Source organism: Anopheles maculipalpis, chromosome 3RL (genome assembly GCF_943734695.1).
Source record: "Anopheles maculipalpis chromosome 3RL, idAnoMacuDA_375_x, whole genome shotgun sequence".
In the NCBI taxonomy this organism is placed as follows: domain Eukaryota; kingdom Metazoa; phylum Arthropoda; class Insecta; order Diptera; family Culicidae; genus Anopheles; species Anopheles maculipalpis.
This window is the reverse complement of record NC_064872.1, coordinates 42092187-42112934: the sequence shown is the minus strand read 5'-3', so window position 1 is coordinate 42112934 and position 20748 is coordinate 42092187. Positions and strand designations below refer to the sequence as shown.

The following is a 20748-nucleotide window of genomic DNA, read 5'->3' as shown; positions in this document are numbered from 1 at the left end:
ATACTCCAGGATGACCAGAACCACATACGTATTGTACTAGATATTTGTATACGTATACAATACCCACTGTGTAAAATGTACCCCAGAACCGTACGAAAACCTATTAGCAAACTGCAGTGCAAGTAAATGTTTCAGAAATCTGTCGCTCTGGAAATTGCTTCAATTGAAATGAATGAGGTGAAGGTGGTGGTGTTGGAGCCCAACCAACGTCGCTCTTTGCGTCGTCGTCGTCGTCGTTGTCGTTTGGGGCTCCTTGGCAACTTTCCAGTCCCCGTCCTGCTAGATTCTTTACATCGGGTTCGGATTCCCTCGTTCTTGGCTAGTGGACTAGTCTACACTTTGCTCCCGAAGCAACCACCAATCGCGAACAAACGAAAATTCAGTAATGCAATGATTTTTAGCAGGGATAATAAATAATATTGCATTCACTATTGGTAACACGAAACACGGCAACGATGACGACTGCTGTAGCAGCAGATAGGAAAAAACATGGCGGATTCGTGGAACGATTTCGGTGACAGAAAGCTATTCAAAGCTGCTGTCAACGTGACGTTTGCAGTGGCAAAAACCAAGGTAGCTGAAATAAATATTGTATAATTACCGTGGTAGCTTCGCAAGATGTAAACTTTGCCTTCGAAGCCCTGCACACAGAACCACCTTCATTGGTTATTTGTTATGAAAATTGCAGCACTTTTTAATGTTATTGAACATATTTTGCGCTCCGGCACCCATTGAGATGCTGGGCAAATAATAAAACGAATTCCTCAATACCAAATGTTATTTTTATTATCGATAGAACTTAGCAACGAAATTTATGATTCATTTTCGAACGTTTGACGATTCAATCTTATGTACTCAGCTAATTTGTCGATAACATCCGTTTTGAACTGGGTGTACAGATCGGGCCGTAAATTACGGCTTTCGGCTGCGACTGCCTGCCAAAACATAAGCGTGGTATCGGCTTGCTGTTCAATTACCAATTCAAACGATCGTGTGATTTGGGTGAGAGCTCGTAAGATCTTTTGTTTGTACTCTAAATCCTGGCCATTGGATCGCCGTATTGCATTTTGCATCGTGACGGCCCGTTGTGCTGGATTAGCCCGCAGTGGAACAGTCCGGGCCGGTGCAGCTCTGCGCCGGGTAGTAGGGTTTCTATTTGTATTGTTTTGGGGTGCCGATCTTTGTCGCCGTGTCGATCGACGAGGGACCAAGTCTACAGCATTAGTTTCATCGTCCGATTCATCAGGACCAAGCCAACCAAGCAGAACCTCTTGTTGTTCCTCTTCGGAAGGAGAATCTACCTGCAACAAAAAGCGTTTTTAATGTGTGGCTACAGTTGAGTGTACTTCTTCCTGGAATTTATTAAAAAGGATTGGATCAAGTATCTTACCATCTTTAATCAGTTGAAATCTTCAGCATGAAAGCCAACGGAATGTCTATTCAACAATGATGTTTTGTACTATTCCTCGGTGTACTTTTGAGCAAACAACGATTGATTTGCCGCTGGCTAAACCAGCCTAATGTTTTATCTTTGCTAGGCACACTGGAACTTTGCAGCTGTTCCGTATAAAGCAGACGCTGAAGACCCTATAAACAAATAACATGTCAAATTGACCACTCTTCCCAATTGACAAAGGTTTATGAAAACTGAGATACTGCTGGATGAGGAAATTAACCCATCTGACAAAATGTGTAAAAATAAATTTTAAGATTGATAACAGTTTCGTATGGGTTTAAACAGTCTGAAATTTCCCGTGGCCCGGGGCTTATTGCCGTTGTTCCGAGAGTTGCTATAACTTTTATTTTATGAGACCTGGATTTCAATAGAACTTGGTTTAATACAAGATCCTCTGCCTGAAGGCCACAGGCCACGGGAAATTACAAACTGTTGAAATCGGTGCGAAACATTTTCAAGCATTTTCTCCATTTCCCTTTGTAGGTAGCTTGAGTACGCGCCAGTTTATCAGAAAGCGATTTTTAATTTCATCAGTTTCTCAAAGCGAGAAAATTTCACAAACATTCATGAGAACCTGAAATTCACATTTTAAAATCTCACGTGGGCCGCGGCCTTTCGCTATCCAGGCCAAAGTGGGTAAAGACACTAGGTGGGCTCGTCCTGAATGATTTGATGATTGCGCTGTTGAAAACTTCTTCTTCTTCTTGACTTACCGACCGCTAAGGTTACGCTGGCCATCAGATGGCTTACTAGACTTCCCGATACCGCGTAGTTGGATAGTCACTCCTCACTACAGGGGACGGTCCGGATGGGATTTGAACCCCGGTCATGTCGTTTGAAGACCGGCGCCGCTGTCGCCTATACCACCGGGCCGCCCCACACCTGTAGAAAAATGTAACACAATTTGACAGGAATGAGTTTGATCGTTTGTCAGTGCATGTGTGTGCAATCGTATGTGATGTCAAACCTATGTGCCCACCTAGTCTCTTTACCCATGTTGATTTAGGGATTCGGCTCTACTTTCACGAATTGCCTGAACAATCATCACAGGTTAAGGTACAAGTGAATTTATCAGTTCTGGCGCACGAGTGAGTGACCGCAGCTCTGCCAGTTGGGTAGTTGGGCCTTTTTGACAGCTTTTCGTTTTGATTGTCAAACCGCTGTCATTCACCGGCATCACAAAACAGAATAACAACAAAACGTGGTCGCAAAACTGCGGGCCGCGATCTTACTGCAACAAGTGTAAAAGTAATAAATTTGAAGAAAATGTCGAGCAGCGATAGTGATAGTGACGTGGAGATGGAACCCAAACCATCTACCTCGAAAGTGGAAGCCAAGAAACAAGGGGACGATACTAAGCCGAAGCGCAAACGCTTGCAGGACTACTTGGATGAGAAGGCAGCCCGTGAGGTAGCAGAGCGTGCGGAAGAGCTGCTGCGTTTACGCCGCCGTCGTGGCTTGGCAGACGATGAAGAAGATCCGGAGGAGACAACATTTCCGGTGATCAATCCGTTAAATTTTGTGAAGAACAAAGAAATCCGTCACCGACGCTTCAAGCATCTGCAGGGCACTAAACGTAAGGAAGAAAAGGCAGCCAAAAAGACACGGAAATTGGAAGGCAAACCGTCCGTTCCGCAACATACGATCGAAACTCTGCGCGAGAAGGATGAGACGACGGTTACCAATATCGAAGGCGAAGATCAGGAGGAAGTGTTGAACGATCTGGCGAATGATGAGTTTTGCGAGTACTACAAGAAGAGCTACAAACCGAGAGTGATGATAACGTTCAATGCAACGCCGCATCATGTTACACGTGAATTCGCCTCCCTGCTGCGCCGAATGATTCCAAACGCATCCACTTTCAGACGTAATAAAACGCAACTGAAGCGGGTATGCAAGAGCGCCATACGAGAAAACTTCACCGACATTGTGGTAGTGAACGAGAACAAGAAAAAACCAGAGGGTTTACTGTTAATACATCTTCCCGAAGGACCAACGGCACATTTTAAAATCAGCAACTTCAAGGGATTAAAGGATTTGAAGCGTAAAGAAACGGATATTACGACACACCGGCCGGAAGTGATTTTGAATAACTTTACCACACGGTTGGGATTGACCATAGGACGCATGCTGGGCGCTCTCTTTCACTACGAACCAGAGTTTCGTGGACGACGAGCGGTAACATTTCACAACCAGCGAGACTACATTTTCTTCCGACATCATCTGTACGAGTTCGATAAGAACGGAAAGCGGGTTAAGTTACGTGAGCTGGGACCTCGATTTACGCTCAAGTTGCGATCTCTGCAGGTGGGACTGTTTGATGGTAAATGTGGCGATTATGAATGGATGATTACTAACAAACGTCACCAGATGGAAAGTCGGCGAAGATTCTTCCTATAAAATAAAACATTACGCACTTACTGCATGGAAACAACGGAGTTGTGAAGTGTTCCGGGATTTTATTCTAATGTTGTTAAAATTATAGCCTTCAGGAGTAGTTGTCACAGTTTCATTCCTTCTTCCAAATCAGACATTTGTTGTTTGCCGGCAAGTCGAACATCTCTAGCAATATGATTCCTCTCTGCATGGCCATTACACGCAATTCACTTGTATCACGTATACCCCACTCTGGGTTCCGTTGCTGCAGTGACTTGTTAAACTGAGCATTACTATCCGGCGTGAGCTTTCCGTTTACTGCGTACGGCCCGTAGGTTATCAAAAGTCCGCCTGTTTTCAGCAATACTGACGCATTATAAAACAGTCCCGAAGCGCAGGCTATCGGTGAAATGTGTAGCATGTTGATGTTGAGCATGTAATCGAAATGGTTCGCGCAGCTGCTAGCATTAACATTAGCTTCATTCTCCCATTCATGGCACGGCTTCGAAACGTCAATGTAGATCGGGGAACGAACGTTCTTTATTCCCTGTCGATAGGCTTCGATGCTGCCAAACAGCGCGGTATCATATTCCGATGGTTGAAAAGTGATGTTGGGAAATTCCTTGGCAAAGTAAGCTGCATGGAGGCCTACGCCGGAAGAAATTTCCGAAGATTGGGTACGGTATTTGTTATAAATCGCTTTAAAACATTCAGTATCGGATCTTTGTTTCTTTCGCCAGCAGGATTAGCAAGCCGCATGATGCTGTAATATAGGAGTTACATATGACATGGAATCAATATTACTGTGACACTAAATTGAAGAGATATTGCAACATTTACCCCAAAATCTTGCTAGCCAGGACGCTGCGTTTTGGTGGATGTACACACAGAAAACAGTAAACAAATGAAAGAATACACTGTGAATACAGATTGACAGCATTTTGACAGCTGCTTTTATTTTGTGCTGTGACTGCATGGCACCACATAAAAGCTAGGAATTTTATGCGCAAATATCGCTTTAAGTTTAAAGTGAATAAAATAAGTAAATGAATCTATCCTAACGTAACTGGTCAGTTTGACGATTATTTTCCAAAAGCAATTTACAACAGCGTTTTGCCATGTCCTGTTTTCATTTAAATTGGCAACATCTGGTCATCTGAATTCATCTGGCTGCGTACGTGTCCTTTGAATTTGACAGCTCAACCACAAACCGTTGAGCTCCGTAGCCGAAGGAGAAAAGAAGGTTTTTTCTCAAACATACACCAAGATTGGTGTAATGTCTTTAAATGCAGTTGAAATTGTGAGTCTGGCTAAATGATGGTCGTCTGTTCTATTGCTTACTTGTTAATTATATTTAATTCATATTTGGATGATCTTTATTGGTAGTAGAGGCGCAAACGGCGCCGGTCTTGACATGGCAGGACATGGCCGGATCGTTCAGATAGGATCTAACCGGATCGTTCCTCTGTCGTCAGGAGTGATTATCCAACTAAGAGGTATCAGCAAGTCTAGTTAACCATTCGATGATCCTCGTGACCTTATGGTGGGGCGGGCAACCTAGTGGTAGGTTGGCAGCAGAATCAGTTAGTGCTCCCAGTCTAGTATACAATCTCATTAGCGACCGTCTACTATCGCATGCGGATCACAGGTAACTTAAACCAACAAATCATAACAAATCTTTTTGACTTAGCGTCTTTTTTAGTAAAATCGGCCTTCTTCCTTGGCCGTCACGCCGACCTTAGAATGACTTACTGGATTTGCCGATACCGAGTAGTTGGATAGTAAGTCCTCACTACGGGGGGACGGTCCGGATGAGCTTTGAACCTCGGCCCTGCCGTGTGAAGACCGGTACCTTTAACGCCTTACCACCGAAACGCCCTTGCGATTAGAACTGTTTAATAAATACTTCCATGTGCAAACAATCTGCATACTCGGGGTATATCATAAAAATATAACGGAAATTTAAGTGCAACTTGCCGATGTTTTTTTTTGTTATTTGATCGTTATTGGAGTAATACTTTCGTTCCAAAATGAACCATATTAGAAATATGTGTGGTTCAATCGGGCTTGGAATTGGATTTGCTTATGTGTATCCCACAACCGACACTGCACTACAAGCGGGTTCTGGTAGGTGGCATCGCTGGCTTTTCCCTGGGCTATGCACAAGCTGGAAAGGTGCCATCTGTCCGTCATGAGCGTCATCTATTAGAATGCAAATTTCATCCCGTCGATGTGGTGTTACTCCATCCCATTTTCCAACTGGCGAATGTGTGCGTATGTATGTATGTGTGAGTGTGTGGAAGGAGGAAGGGTGGGGTGTTTCGGAATATTGTTCCTTGCATACCGCTTAGCCACAAGCGCCGGGGAAACGATGTTTGCGTATCAATCTCCTTCCCCTGTGATGACGGTTCGAGATCGGTTTCTGGGATGTTGCTATATGATATACGCTGTAGGACGGCGTACCCGGTGGCGTAGCTCAATTACCGAAAAAGGAGCTCGGTTGCAGTTGCGGACGGAGTAGGGCGGGCCAAAGTGTGCAGGTCAGCCGGAACTCAAGGTGAGAGCGTTTGAAGTAAAGTGTGTAGCCTTACAGATGGGAATTGGAGGCAGGATGGGTTGGACTGGTCTTCTTTGCCACAGTATTGTTGATCTTGGCCAGTCACGATGGGGTGGGATTGGAAGGTGAAACAACATCGTATCATAACCGGCGAACATCCTAAGGGTGCCGATGTATAGACGGTAGAAAATGACGCCTACATAGTCGAATTCAGAGCAACAACAACGAGCGTGCTGAAACACTAGAACACTGCAAACAAGCAACTCTTGCTCCGCATTATCCTACTTCAACATCATCATTGATAACGAAGCGCCATAACGAAGACAAGTGGACATGGTTCGATTCCTTCGACGGAGCGTTCCGGCAGGTCTGACGCTTTGAGAACTTCCGTCGGAAAGCCCCGTAACTAATAACTTCGCAGTTTGCCGAAGTTCGTTGTGCTGTTGGAGAAAACGAGTGTGAAAGTGCCGGAAGAGAGTGATGCTGTATGTGCATGCATAATATGTTATTTCTTATTAAACAACAACACATGTATGGGGATATTAATTTAAAATATGGCATTCAATATCAGCACCACGTGGGTGAGTGGCATATGTTATGGTAGAGAAATCGGCAGACGGTAGAAACAATCGGAACTACCCTATAGGATGAGCCGTGCTCTAAAGATACAAAGGTTAAAGGCTAACCGTTGCCAACTAAATATCTTGGGCTTAGCAATATATGAGAAAGGAATTTTTGTTGCACTTTGCCAAACGATGACCAAAAACAGGGTCAAATGCGTATTCATGTTTGAATATTAAAATTACTTAAAGATGTTCTAACCAGGCCTGAGTGGATTGATTGTTTTTACTCTATAATACTTCCACTTAAAAATGTGGTCACATTAATAAAATGAAGAAAAAACGTCCTCAAGTGGGGCTTCGAATGGCATAAGTTTGAATTGGCATTTGCTGTTTAGCGGAAATTGAAAAAGTTGAAATGGCAGTAGGCAGTGGGAGCGTTTTTGGACCATTTAGTTACGAGAACCGCTAACTTACCATCGCTCTAAACGCCCCGGTTGAATTGCATTGGTATAAAAGTCTCACTATATCCAAAGCATATGCGGGGACAAAAGATTGGCATAACTTTCTGAACGAATCAAGCGGTGACAATAAATCAAACATGATTTCCTGCAAGAAAAAGAAACCGTCAAAATTATGTCGTCGTACATACTTCCTACAAACCGGTACGGCTCCAACAATTTCAGAAATAACCAACGAATTAGGCCCCGAATTGGCGAGCATTGTAATTGCAACCCTGGAACCAAGTCAACGGTCGGCGGTGGGACCGGATCGTGTTGCGATAGCGGACGAAATCTCCCCATCACACGATGCCGATGCAATCCGTGGACAAATACACGAACACATTCTACGGATTGGCGGTGGCATCGCTCACCGCTTGGACGGGTACTGGAGACGGCGATTGAAACAAACTGTTGCGGTTGGTGTCAGTCCGGATGAGATGGATTTTTTAAATTTCGAATGGCGCCAAAAGATCGACATCGCTCGGAGTGTAGAGCGTGAGCGCTACGATGAGCTGTTGGAACAGATGCAACAGAAGCTCGAGCAACGATTCTGGGAAGAGAAAGGTAACCTTCACCGGTCATACGCGGAAGCTAGGCAGCTTTGGGGAGAGTTTGTATGCCGGAAGGTACGCAAGCAGGCAAAGGATATGCTATGCAAGATAGCTAGCCACTATCGGACACAGCTGGAGCGCGAAGTAACACACCGAATGCAGATCGAAAAGAATCGGCTCATAAAGGAAATGGAACAGATCGTCAGAACTGCCGTAGAGTAAGGCTCGCAATATTAGACTCTAGACATAACCATCTTAACGAAATGAAACTAATTATTCATTTCAGCCAGCAAAAACGTATGGACGATCGGGCTATCCAATGGTTGGTCCATCAATACGAAGAACTGTTGAAGTTTATCAGCGAATACAACCAGTGTTTGGATACGGTCGAAATGACGCGAGAGATTTGCAAATTGAATTTCGGTCAAGGAGAATGCCACTCAACTCAGGTTTCTCGGCATTCGTTGACATTTGATGAAAGGACAATTTCACACGGCTCGGATATAGACAGTATTTCTATGGTCGATCTTGAAGAAGATCTTCATTTGCCATCGAGCAGCTTGTCGAAATACAATGTATTCGTAGTGAGTCAGTGTTTGCCGGAACCAGTCCCGGAGCCGGACAACGCTAAAGGAGATCATTTGTCAAATACAACTGTGATAGAGCCTCAGGTTGGTTTATCCAAATCTGCAGATTATGAAAGCATTGGAGAAGCTGATAGTGTAGCGTCTTCTCTTGAGAAAATAGTTATTGGAGGGCTGACATACGCTCAACCTAAAGTACGTAGTATTGTTACTTTCTTCAAGTGGACGATAGTGCTTAATCATTTTTCAATACTTCTAGTACTATAAGAAAGTTTATAACGATATCTTCCCTAACGTTGCCATGAGCTGGGAAACGATGAAGCCATCGGAGGTGAATGATGAAAGAAGTAGCAAAGAAAATTGTGCTCAGGAAAAAAATTTGAGTGCCAGCAGCCAAAGCTTAGAAACGATTGAATCTAAATCAATTCCAAGTGAGCCTAGCTATCGTGAAAGTTACGATCCGATCGCGGAAATAAACAACATATTGGGATCGAAAGAAGATGCACCGCCGGCTGAAGAGTCAACCCAGCCTGATGAATTCGGTGAGTTGTTTGACCTTTCTAAATCGAACGAAGAGATTTCTTTGGTTGCTGAAAATTTTGCGACGCAATACATCCGAGCCACTAATGACGATTTTGAGTCAATGTTTCCAAAAAACAGTGCTACGGAACCCTGAGTCGAACAATTGAGGTGAATGCGAAGTATAAACATTCGGTTGTGGGAGTATGACGTTTTATTAAAATTTTTGTTTTTGAAGAATAAGGAACAGACAATTTTTCCTCTGATTTTCGTAGAACTTTCTCTTAGCAAGGTCTTTTTTATATCCTTTTTAATATTGAGTCAAGATGTTAGATTTTTTTTCATAAGGGACATAAGGGAGGTCAGGCCGTATTGCTGAGATGTTAGATATGACATTGTACAAATTTATCAAGTTGAATATTTTATTAACTTATTATTACTTGTAGAATGACGGCATAACGCCGTACTGTTGACACCAATAGAAAAAATCCTTAATTTTAATCCTTAATGCTACCAATTGTTCAATTGATCAAATAATTCTTTGTGATGTTTAACAACATTAAACTGAATATTTATAGCAAATTGTTTGAAACGAAACCCGATTTATCAACTGCGCACAGTTGCCCTCACATGTGATATTATTGTATTTTGGCCATGTTCCGTGTGTTGGTGATAATCCATAATATCGGGCGTTGGTACCTTTTTTCTCGCAGTAAATCCCGGATTAAAATGATTCGACACTAAAAGGCTTCTACTTGGCGTAGTTCAGTAGACACACGTTCCACCTGCAACGTTTGCTCGATCCACTCGTATGCTGTCGAAACTTTTGCGTAAACTCCCGGAAATCCCGGTTCAGCACATCCCTTACCCCATGACACGACTCCAGTCAATTGATCGTCACACACGAGCGGACCCCCGGAATCACCCTGGCAGGAATCTTTGCCTCCTTCGTCATACCCGGCACATATCATGCTTTCAGTGACGCTACCAATACCCTCGTACACCTCGCTGCATCGCTGATGGTTGGTCAGGGGAACATTGGCAGCCCGTAGCACGAGGGCAGACTCATCCGGATTGTGAGTGTTACCCCAGCCCGAAACTTTACGCAATGTACCGTCCGATGGACCTCCATCGACTTCATCTGCCGACGGTCTGCGTAAACGAATCGGTTGCACGGATTCACTGAAGTTTAACGGTTGGTCCAGATGGAGTAGCGAAAAATCATAATCACTCCAAGAATTTTGCTTCGGATGCTGAAGAATACGTCGGACTTTGACGGATCGGCCTCCTTCGTTTACATGCGTGGAACCCACGTGAACCCACAGGCTACGCGCGTTGATGGTTCTGTATAAATGCGGATGGGATGAGTTGATTTTGCAGATGGATTTTATTCGAACGATGCTCACCTAGTGCAGTGGGCAGCAGTTAGTATCCACTCGACGTCAATAATAGATCCACCGCAAAAGTGTCTTCCACGACGCAAAGAAACTTGGTACGGAAAATCACGAATGTCTACCGGAACACCTCCTACAATGCGTTCCTCGTTCAACTGATCGAAAATTTCTGCCGCAGCGCTTTGATTATTTGAGTGAGAAGCAACAACGGAATAGCTCACAAGGACTGACACCAAATAATGAGTTGTGAAGCAAGTCTTCATTCTGATTGTTTGGTTTTGCTGTACCGAGTAAACGGTGTTTATATATCATGTGTTATTCATGGCCCATTCATCGGGGGAGTCATTCCCAGCGATAACCTAATTAGGGCAATCGCTGTAGGCAAGTTCAGACATGTTAGCACGATTGACGTTTTTTGAATAATTATGTTAGAAGCTTTTCACAACAATACATCGTAGCGTGATAAATTTTTGGATGAGTACTTTAATTTGTATGAATACAATTGAAAGAATTTTAATACTTTCACTTTACAAACGAAAGAGTTCTTCTTCTTCTTGGCTTAGCGACTTTTAAGGTCCCGCCGGCCATCGAATGGCTTACTGGACTTGCTGATACCACGTAGTTGGATAGTCAGTCCTCTCTACGGGGGAACGAAAGAGTAAGGTGTATTATTTGTAATCCAGCTACGGCCAAACCGTCCTTGTTGGATAACGACTTTCAGCATTTTAGACCGAACCTGGGAACAAAACCTGAGCTCACGGGACCCATGTTAGTCCGTATGTGTAAGTTTATCGTAGTTTATATTTGTTGTAACAACAGCTGTATTGTAAAACGTATTTTTTTGCCTGCTCTCAGAGGTGGATTAACCTATCGGCGTTCGATAGGGGCCTCTTCGGTTAGAAAAGCCCGTTAGTCTTGCTACAGAAAAAATCGCAAATTCTCTTGTTGGCACTTTGAAAGAACCCAAAAAACAAAGCTTTTGCAACTCTTGCCAAGAATGATTAAATTAGATAAGTATGCTCTTCTCCCCTCATCTTCACTCTTCTCCCCTAGGGCCTTGAAACAGCTTGATACGTCACAAACTGTTTGCTGTTCTCTTCCAATTTCAAGTTGTATCATGTCTTTCTACACCTAGGCAATATGGCAGTAATTTGTCTTTTGTTGCTGCAAAAAGATTGAATAAGGTCTTCTCGTAGAGCTTTGACAAAAAATAATAAATCCCAATAAAATCTACCATGAGTTATTATCTAATGGATACCTTTGTTTATGACATGAACGATGAATGCTATTCTTCTTCTTCTTCTTCTTGATCAAATAACTCGACGGACATGTCGGCTATCTATTGGTTTACTAGACTTAATGATACAACGAAATTGGATAGTTAACTATTCCTGCGGGGGAACAACGGCCCGGATAGGATTTATTCACTGCTACTGCCATGTGAAGATGGGTGTCGCTACCCCTGAGAACCAGACGACAAGTGTTATCTATCTTCAGGATATTTGTTGCTCTCTAGATCATCGATCAATAGATCCTTGGATGAAATATTGCAACGATAAAGAAGTCAAAGCTTCGGGACGCTCCAGTGGTCACGTTGGTAGCGGCGTCCATCGGCTGTACTGGGTATCGAATTATATTCGGATCGGGTCCCCGAACGCAGGACATCTCTCGAGGTTTTAGTGCCATAGAAGAAAAAAAAAAGTTGAAAAAGTTTTCAGCCGAGTTTTTGTGATTACTTCTTCTTCTTCTTTTTGACCTGCTCAGGGTTTAGTACGTCGCGCCGACAAGGCCAGGTTGCCAATGAGTTTTCAGGAAACTCGGTCTGGGGCTGCAGTCCTCCATCCATGGCTGCATACGATTTCCGACAGGTTAGACTCCATTTGATCCAGCCAACGAGCTCGCTGTGTCCGGCATCCTCATCACGTGCCCCAGCCAACGAATCCTACCGGCTTTGACTACCGTCAGGGAATCGGCACCGCCAAACAGCTCAGCTAGCTCATGTGGTTCATTCTCCTTCGCCACACGCCCTGCTCGCACACACCGCCAAAGATAGTCCTAAGCACCCGCCGCTCGAAAATGGCGAGTGCATTGGAGTCCTCCGTCAGCATAGTCCAAGACTCGTACCCGTAGAGGACTACCGGACGCATCAAGGTGCGGTAAATCGTGCATTTCGTGTGTTGTTGGAGTCTTCTGGATCGCAGGAGTTTGTGGAGTCCGTAGTAGGCACTATTCCCATGAACAATGCACCTTCGGATTTCGCTGCTTACGTTGATGTCCGAATTTACGATCGTACCAAGGTAGCAGACTCCTCTACCACCTCGAGATCGTCACAGTCAACTGATACTCTGCTTCCGAGTCGGGCTCTATCACGGTCAGAGCCTCTGGCAAACAGGTAAATTTGTTTTCGTCGCATTGATGCTCAATCCAATTCTATTGGCCTCGCACACCGCCGTACTTGTCCGTCCAATGATGTCGATGTCATCCGCGAAGCCAAGGAATTGGAGAGATTGGGGAAAATCGTGAGAGAGATGTTGAACAACAAACAGGAGAGTCCGTTCCATTGCCACAGACCCCGGTGAGATTCGAACGATTCCGACAGCATGCTCGAGACTCTTACCTTGCACTGCATCCCGTCCATACTGGCCCTTAACAACCGTACCAGCTTTCCAGAGAATCCGTACTGCTGCACGGTGTTCGATTATTCGGTCCGATCTATGGTATCGTAGGCCGCCTTGAAGTCAATGAACATGTGGTGCGTAGGGATCTGGTGCTCCCGGCATTTTTGGAGGACCTCCCGTGGAGTAAAGATTTGGTTGGTTGTCGATTTGCCTCCAGCAAATTCAGCTTGGTAGCTTCCGACGAAATCGGTAGCAAGGGGCTCAAGTTTTTGTTTTTTATTTTAGCTATATTTCAAGGCTAAATAGCACAGTTGAAAGGCTGTCATATGTACTCCAGAAGAAATGGGAAAAAGCTTAAAAATTCCGAATCGTTACAATAGAATGTTCTGACGATACGGCATTGTACCGTTGTAATTAATTATAAAAAAAAAAAAAACAAAAAAAAAGTGTCTTAATTTTTCAAATTTTTTCGATCAGGGATAAAACTACTAATGCGCACAAATCTTCAATTGCAATTCCTCGACTGTTTAACCTTAAAACTGTAGCCGAAATAAATTTGTAACATTGTCATGGTACTTTGTATGCTATAAAAGAAGATAAAAAAGAAGGAGCAGCTGCTAAGAGACCAGGGTCAATATATAAAAAATTGTGGAAATTAAACTAGTTTTACAAATGTAAATTTCCAAATGTACCCTACAGAACCCAAAGCAATATAATTTATTTACGGTAGCTGACTGATAGCTGGGTCGATCTTATTTACAAAAAGCCTGATGTCAAAATACAATCCGTATTGTTTTATCAGGTATAATAGTGTTTGTTCAGTCACAGGTAAACAAAAGCCAAGAAACTCAAAGGCACAAAATACTACCAGAAATTGTGTTTTATTCTAAAAATATTTGTTGTACATGAGTCCATCGTCAAAGATGGTTTGTGTGTGACCAATGTTTGATCCATACGGTAGACATAATTTATCGTTTGCAGTATCATTGTCTACAACCTGAAACAATCGCTCATCGTACAGTTAGAAATCGCGTTCCACGAGCGTCCCTATTGTTTGTAGCTGCATCCACATGAAATTGCATTCGATTACGATTAGTGAATCGATGCAGCAGCATTCAATAGGCATCCATATTTGCAACTTCGGTTACCCCGATGGGAGAACGATAATTATTGGTGTCAAAATTTTCATCTACTTCGCACACACACGCCACGGCTGCACGATGCCAGTGCCATTTTTGTTGTCACCATCGCAGTACTCTTTCCCTTAACCCTTACTGGGCACCATTGTCAGCATCCCGTTTGTAGCGGACAGGCGCAAGCAAGCCGTTGCGGCAGGAATTTCCTTTTGATGGTGCTGACAAACCTTTTCCCGACACACCCGGCTCCATAGGCTCCAGCAGTAATAGGTGTTCGGGACGGTTGCTGCCATGGAATGAAACATCGCCGACAGCGACAAATGCAATTATGCTTCCCTTGTTTTACTTGCATCGTTCGAACCGGGGTTGGCGCTTTTCTGTGGTCGCATCCCGGAACGGTGCATCGTCACTGTTTTGTCTGTGACTCGAGTTTCATCCAATTATTTGCTCATTTGCAGATCTTCCATAAATGCATTCGTTCGATGCCCGTTTTTTATCACATCCCTCTCTGCACCCGTTTTGCAATGTTGTCTCCTGTGCAATTGCGTGCGTAGACGCAGTGAAAGAGCTAGCGTGTTTGATGATGCAGTTGCACATTGTCGTGGGTTGGTTTTATCGTTGCACGCATTTGGAAAGCATTTGGTCCGATTTGGTGTCCGGTTTATAGCAGCCATGGTCAATGAATTTCAGGGTCAGTCGTTACGGTTTAGCTTGGGCTGTTTGTGTGTATGGATGAAGAATGGGATGGCCTTTTTCTTCATAAAATGTGTTGAACAGGGAATTTATTCATTAGATAAATCTTCATTTGCTTCATCCTCATCATGTGCAAACTGTTTGCACTTATGGTACACCGTAGTTTTATTGTAAACGCTACAAGATTCCATCGGTAATAGTGCATTTACCGTGTGATTTTGTGAAAACAATGAAGCTGCAATTATAATTTTTCGGAAATCTCATTTTCATAATATTTCTCCGAACCTGGTAAGGAAATTACAATCATAATATGCATTAAAAGTTTCCGGAACGGATTACTGTTATCACGTTGTTGACGATGTTATCATTTGGTCAACATAACATGAGCGAAATTCGAAGTAGATGTGGCGGTAGGTGGGTTTGACTCTATCGTAAATTATAATTTTCCGCTTGAATGCATCGGATTTCTGTTGCTGATAATCACTCATTTCCAATGGATGTAATCTGTTGGGTATGATGATGTAGCAGCGAGTCTTCATGAAGCACAATCTGTTCGACTATAATGAAAACCGTTTTCCGATTTAAATGTTTTGTTCGTTTTGTAAATAAAAAGTTTATTCCAGTTTCTAGTAAATGATCGCGTTTTGCAGTAAACTTTAGCAAAGTATTTTTTTATTTATTAAGAGGCTTAAAACTTTTATATTCATTAAATAATATCAATTTTAAAAATACATCCAATCGACAGCTAATTTCTATTTTAACAACGCCAAAATAGCCAAAAACAAATTAATCGAACCCTCTAGCTGTTTGTAGGCTGCTTAAGGAAAAATCGAACCACGGTTGAACTTTGAAGCTTGTTAAAAAGAGCGTGGAACCCGATGGAACTATGAAGCTTTTTTAATTGCACCTAGAACTCGATGGAACTATGAGGCTTGTTGATAAACGAGGCATGGAACTGTGAGGCTTCTTAAGCAGCACATGGTACTGTACGGAACTTTGTGGTTGTTTATTGGAGAAAAACGGCTTAGGAAATGTTTGTCGAACATTTTTACCGATAAAAACTAAATTATGGATTATGTTGGAAAATAATAACATAACATAGAATGTATATTTAGCAACGTGATCAGGCCGTTCCTTAGGAATGAAATACGTTTATTTTTTATTCAACAGTTATGACCAATATGATCTGAATTTTTCGTGTCTTCAACTAGTGCCAACCACAAATATTCAGATGCAACAGCACACATAAAAATTCACAATCAGAGATGGGTTTACCCATGAACGAAATGAGCGACCTTCAAGCCGAAGGTGCCTCGTCGAATGGTTGGTAACTAACCCCAGTTACCCCCTCCCTCTCTCCCCCTCCTCCTTCTCATCTTCCTTCTCCCATCAACACTGTTTGCACATTATATCAAATGGATATGATTCACATCTCTGCTCGGTGGCGAATTACAATGTTAAGCTGAGTAGGTGGGCGCCTTGTAGGCTGCGAGAGGGGGGGAAGGGGGGAGGAGGGGGCTAATAGATCAGATTTTAATTAAGTGTGATATTTGCTACTTCAATCTGGGGCCTATTTTGATCGCCCCCAGCTTTCATTCGGTAGTGGCCATTCAGCTCATATATAGAAAGATTGTCTCCTCAATGGTTGTACACTCAAAACAATTAAAAAGAAAGTAAAACTCCACACATCGTTTGCATTTCTTGCTTGGAGCTCGAGTACTTTATTCTGTGCTTGATGCACACTGTCCAACAACAGACAAATAAGTATCATTGACAAAGTAGCACTCTGTTATCCAGGAAAACTGCAGTTCGATTCTCAATAAATCAGACATACAAAATAAAACATTCATACACACAAGACTACCACAGCTAAAAATCATGCCTACTGCAATAACAAACTGTCCTAAGCCAGCTCATCAGCTGCACATATGCACATAAAGCACAAGTCAGACAAGGACCACATGCTTTTTTCTGTCTTGCTAGAAATTTAAATGCGCATGAAAATTTTCTTTTCGAATTTGACGTACGGAGGCTGCTTAGGAGCCGGTTAAAAGTACGACGAACTTTGGCGCTGCTTATCTACTGCAAAATGCGTATTAGAGCAGCGATCTTTAGCATGCTACATTTGGTTGCTTAAGATTATTTGGTTCTTTGGGAGGTTCGGTTACAGGCTTAATAACGAAATTTAAAACATTATATTATATTGTATATTATATTATAATTATTAAATATATATTATTATTAATATTACATTATATATTATAAACGATATGTGTACTATTTTAAAGCTTGTCGAGTTTCAAGAGCGTTCATATTGATGTATTGGAGGAAAAAAAGAGTACCCTTTCATTCTGCGCTGGTAGCAAGACTCACTTAAGCTACTTTAAGAAAGCCTTTTTTGTAGGCCAATTTGTTTTGCAAGAAACAAGGATCTCATATTACCGAAACCTTTTTTTTTATGTGATTGGATCAAGCACATGTTGCCAGCGCTTTTTTGTTTTATGCGAATCAGGACATTGTTTTGTTGATTACATTTCAAATATTGCTCCAAGAAAGAATGGAAAAAGTCTTTAACTTTTGTTACTGAATTCAAGTTGTCTTAAGTTGTGTAAAGAATTAAAGACAAACATTGCTCTCTGGAGGACTTTGCATTCGATGTTATTAAAGGCAGTGGCGTTATTTTATCAGGTGGTACTGACTTACATAGATCTAAACGAAGTATATATTCCTATGCAAGAAAAAACATGATTGATATTTTGCATGTATTACAGTTCCTACTAGGACGCCTATTTCTATGATGCCCTGATCACAAGCAGGAAGCACGTTTGGCCTTGCATATTGTTGGGCATTCAGTGATCATCCTTTTGTCAATTTTTCCAGACCACCATAGCACCTGTCTCTTAGATTAGGGTTGTGTTATGAGGTTCAAGAGCAGTATAAAGAGTGGGATGTTTTTTCGGGACGAGTTTTGAAGGTTGTATCGTCATTGGGTATCATCGCATAACGTTCCTGATCGAAGAGTACCATCGTGAAAATTTGGTGCCTGTTTTTGTTTTTAAGTTAAACAATGAATCTTCAGTTGCCAAAACAATAGACGGTCAAAAGCGCAGACATATTTTTCCACAGCTACACCACTCGTTGAAAGCAAAAATTGTTCAGTTGGAAATTAGGTTCGAACCCGAACGATAGGATTTTTGAAGAGAGCCATCGCCTGTGTACTCTCTATCATTTTGCCTTTACTTTAACTGATTTGTCCTAACCATACCTTCGCTGGATCAAAAGGCACCAGCATGCAAGGGCAGTAGCATAATTTTCCCCATCTTATTTATTATTCATGCAAACTTTTCCCTCGCCTGGCACGCGACCGCTGACTGACTTTCGCTTACTGGTAGCATTTTGACACTTTCTGTATTTCCAGTCCATACGGTACCACCTACTCGGCAGCAGACGAATACTGTTTGCACCAAAGTGAGTGGACAAAAAATGAAGCTGTCCATAAAAAAAAGGACAAGATGAAAAGCCACCATCAACGGTGACACTGTTTTATTTATTCAGCGTAAATTTTATTACTTCTGTCGACAGGAGTCGACTGGAAGTGCCGAAGTGCGAGGATCACTTTGGTTGATTTCATAATGATAATGACCGTACGTAAAAGTATTTCATGGATCCTTCAAATTAAAAGCATATTATTTTAACACGATTTATACCTTGATGGGTATTCAACGAAGTGGAATGGTTGTTGCACGGCATGGTAGTTGAACGGTGGGCGTTTGCTGCAACTCTACAGTGGTAAAAGAGAATCCACTTGCCTATGGCAGGTGTTACTCATTATTTTGACCAATGCAAGGGATGAAATGATATAATTTACAACCCTTCATGCGAGCCTTTAACACACGCGCTGTACGAAGTTTGTTACTGTTGTACTTTAGTAATGGTATAAAAATCATAAAAATTTTAATTTTAGTTTGCTTTTACCATTTTTCTGCTATACATGCTTGACAAGCGCATTAAACAATGCACTTGTCAAGCTTTAAAATATTAAAACATTATGTGAAGCCCAAAGATTTTCAGTCAAATATTTTGTGTGGCCTCGATTAACATAACAAGGATAAAGTAGCGCATCAAACCCGTTTACTAGGAAGAGACCAACTGAAGCATCTATAACATTTGACCAGGTTAAGCGCTGGTCATTTTTCCATCCTACTGAATTTTGGGGGCAGTTAAATTTTATTTTTTTCCCGTCAACACATTCTGTGATCTGCTTTTCCGTTGTGAATCAAACCGTGGGCTCGTATATCTTGTTTGCTCGCTTGCACGCTGTATGCAAACATTTCCGGCTGATTGTACTACGATATTTTTTCCGACGTAAAAGCGTGCGAAATTGAAAATCAAACGCAAATATGTTTTTCTCATTTTATCGGATATTTATGAAGCTTTAAATGCTACGCTTCGTTTGGTGTATCTTTCAGCCGGCCTAAATAGTAACTGAATTGATTTAAAATCATGTCGATCGCAGGATTGAATTGTTCATATTGATATGAGTGCTTTAAACTGATGGCTAGTTATGCTAACCAGTGTTTGGAAATAAATAAATCTTTCAAACAAACTTACCCAAACATCACACAATGATGAAAAACGAGCGTTAAACATTAGCTCGAAAACACAGATACGGGACAGACTCGAGCGAGAAACACCAAATCAAAACCAGCGACACTAATGCTACCACCACGGTTGGGTGTGAAGGACCGTGATGGGTTGGTTGGTTGGTTCGTTGAGTGCTGCTGTTAGCGCTGATGAAAAGGACAACAGCCGAAGTGTGAAGTGAAGCAAGGTGTGAGTGGTAAATAGTTTTGAGGTTTTGAAATTAAACCAAAATAACGTTGGTTTGCGTATGGAAAGTGTTTTAGCTGTCGCCATGCAATGGTGTGAGGAATCGTCTGCGGTTTGGAAGAGAGATGTGCCGTCCGGCAGGGGTGTGAACAAGCCGGCGTACGTTCAATGTGTGTATACAGTGAGTATGCTTGTGTGTAATAAAATGGAAACGGCCGATAGAGTTTGTTTTACATTCTAACCCATTTTGAGCGTTAGTGTGCCATTGTGTTTGTGTGTACATCAGGGATGTCAAACTCGTTTGACCACGTTGGTCGAATTTCTTCCTGTGTCTGGTTCAGATATCTTGGTTTAATCTGGTGGGCCGAAATTGGCTACTTTTTTAGTTAGGTTAGTTCAGGATTATTTTAAGTTGAAATTTTTCGTGTTAAAGTTAAACAATTCTGTCTGCTTCGTACGTTGTGTCTGGGTGTGCTTTTTCGTTTCGAATGACTTTTCTTCCGTTATTATTTCCTTCTTCCTAATTTTCTGCGCTTTAGCCACACCCTTATGGTATGCTTGTCAACCAAGCGACCATTTGTGCGATCAATGCCTAATTATCGTAACGCTTAAACGTTTACGAAGCGATTTGCCCAAACATAAACAGCTACTCAATAACTTCAAATTAACATCAGCCATACTCTTAGGCCGAGGCCACACTCAACCGAAACAAACCGAAACAAAACATCTAAGTGTTGTTTTACTTTGTTCCGCTTTTCTAGCGAGTTTGACCGAAACATTCAGACCTTTCAAAAATGTTTTTTTACCATAATGTACTGTAATTTGGTTAATTATATCCAAAAATAGTTAACAAAAAATTTTTTTTATATCACAACCAGAGAAAGGTGTTATGTACTGTCAAATTTGATGTTTCGTTTCAGTCTGTTTCGGTCGTGTTTGGCCAGGGTCTTATAGATAGAACAAATTATTTA

The 20748-nt window shown here is 42.1% G+C and overlaps 5 protein-coding genes across 5 annotated transcripts in view; 2 read left to right on the top strand and 3 right to left on the bottom strand.

Annotated features, from left to right (window-relative positions):
* LOC126565158 (Golgi phosphoprotein 3 homolog sauron) overlaps positions 1 to 20748 on the bottom strand; it is a 175074-nt gene that overhangs the window by 3435 nt on the left and 150891 nt on the right. The window lies entirely within an intron of this gene.
* On the top strand, positions 2713 to 3890 carry LOC126564871 (probable ribosome production factor 1). Its single transcript, XM_050221993.1, has one exon. The coding sequence runs from the start codon at positions 2723 to 2725 to the stop codon at positions 3854 to 3856; it is 1134 nt and encodes a 377-aa protein (XP_050077950.1). The 5' UTR covers positions 2713 to 2722; the 3' UTR covers positions 3857 to 3890.
* Positions 3966 to 4591, bottom strand: LOC126565406 (methyltransferase-like 26). Its single transcript, XM_050222581.1, is given in 2 exon segments — positions 3966 to 4501; positions 4504 to 4591. Coding segments are annotated over 2 exon segments (624 nt in total).
* LOC126560628 (uncharacterized) lies at positions 7551 to 9263 on the top strand. The gene is made up of 3 exons (XM_050216584.1): positions 7551 to 8221; positions 8290 to 8782; positions 8847 to 9263. Exons 1-3 carry the CDS (start codon positions 7551 to 7553, stop codon positions 9261 to 9263), a joined length of 1581 nt encoding a protein of 526 aa, XP_050072541.1.
* On the bottom strand, positions 9847 to 12346 carry LOC126560627 (trypsin 3A1-like). The gene is made up of 3 exons (XM_050216583.1): positions 12237 to 12346; positions 10513 to 10680; positions 9847 to 10450 (listed from the first exon to the last, which is right to left on the bottom strand). The coding sequence occupies exons 1-3, from the start codon at positions 12344 to 12346 to the stop codon at positions 9847 to 9849; spliced, it is 882 nt and encodes a 293-aa protein (XP_050072540.1).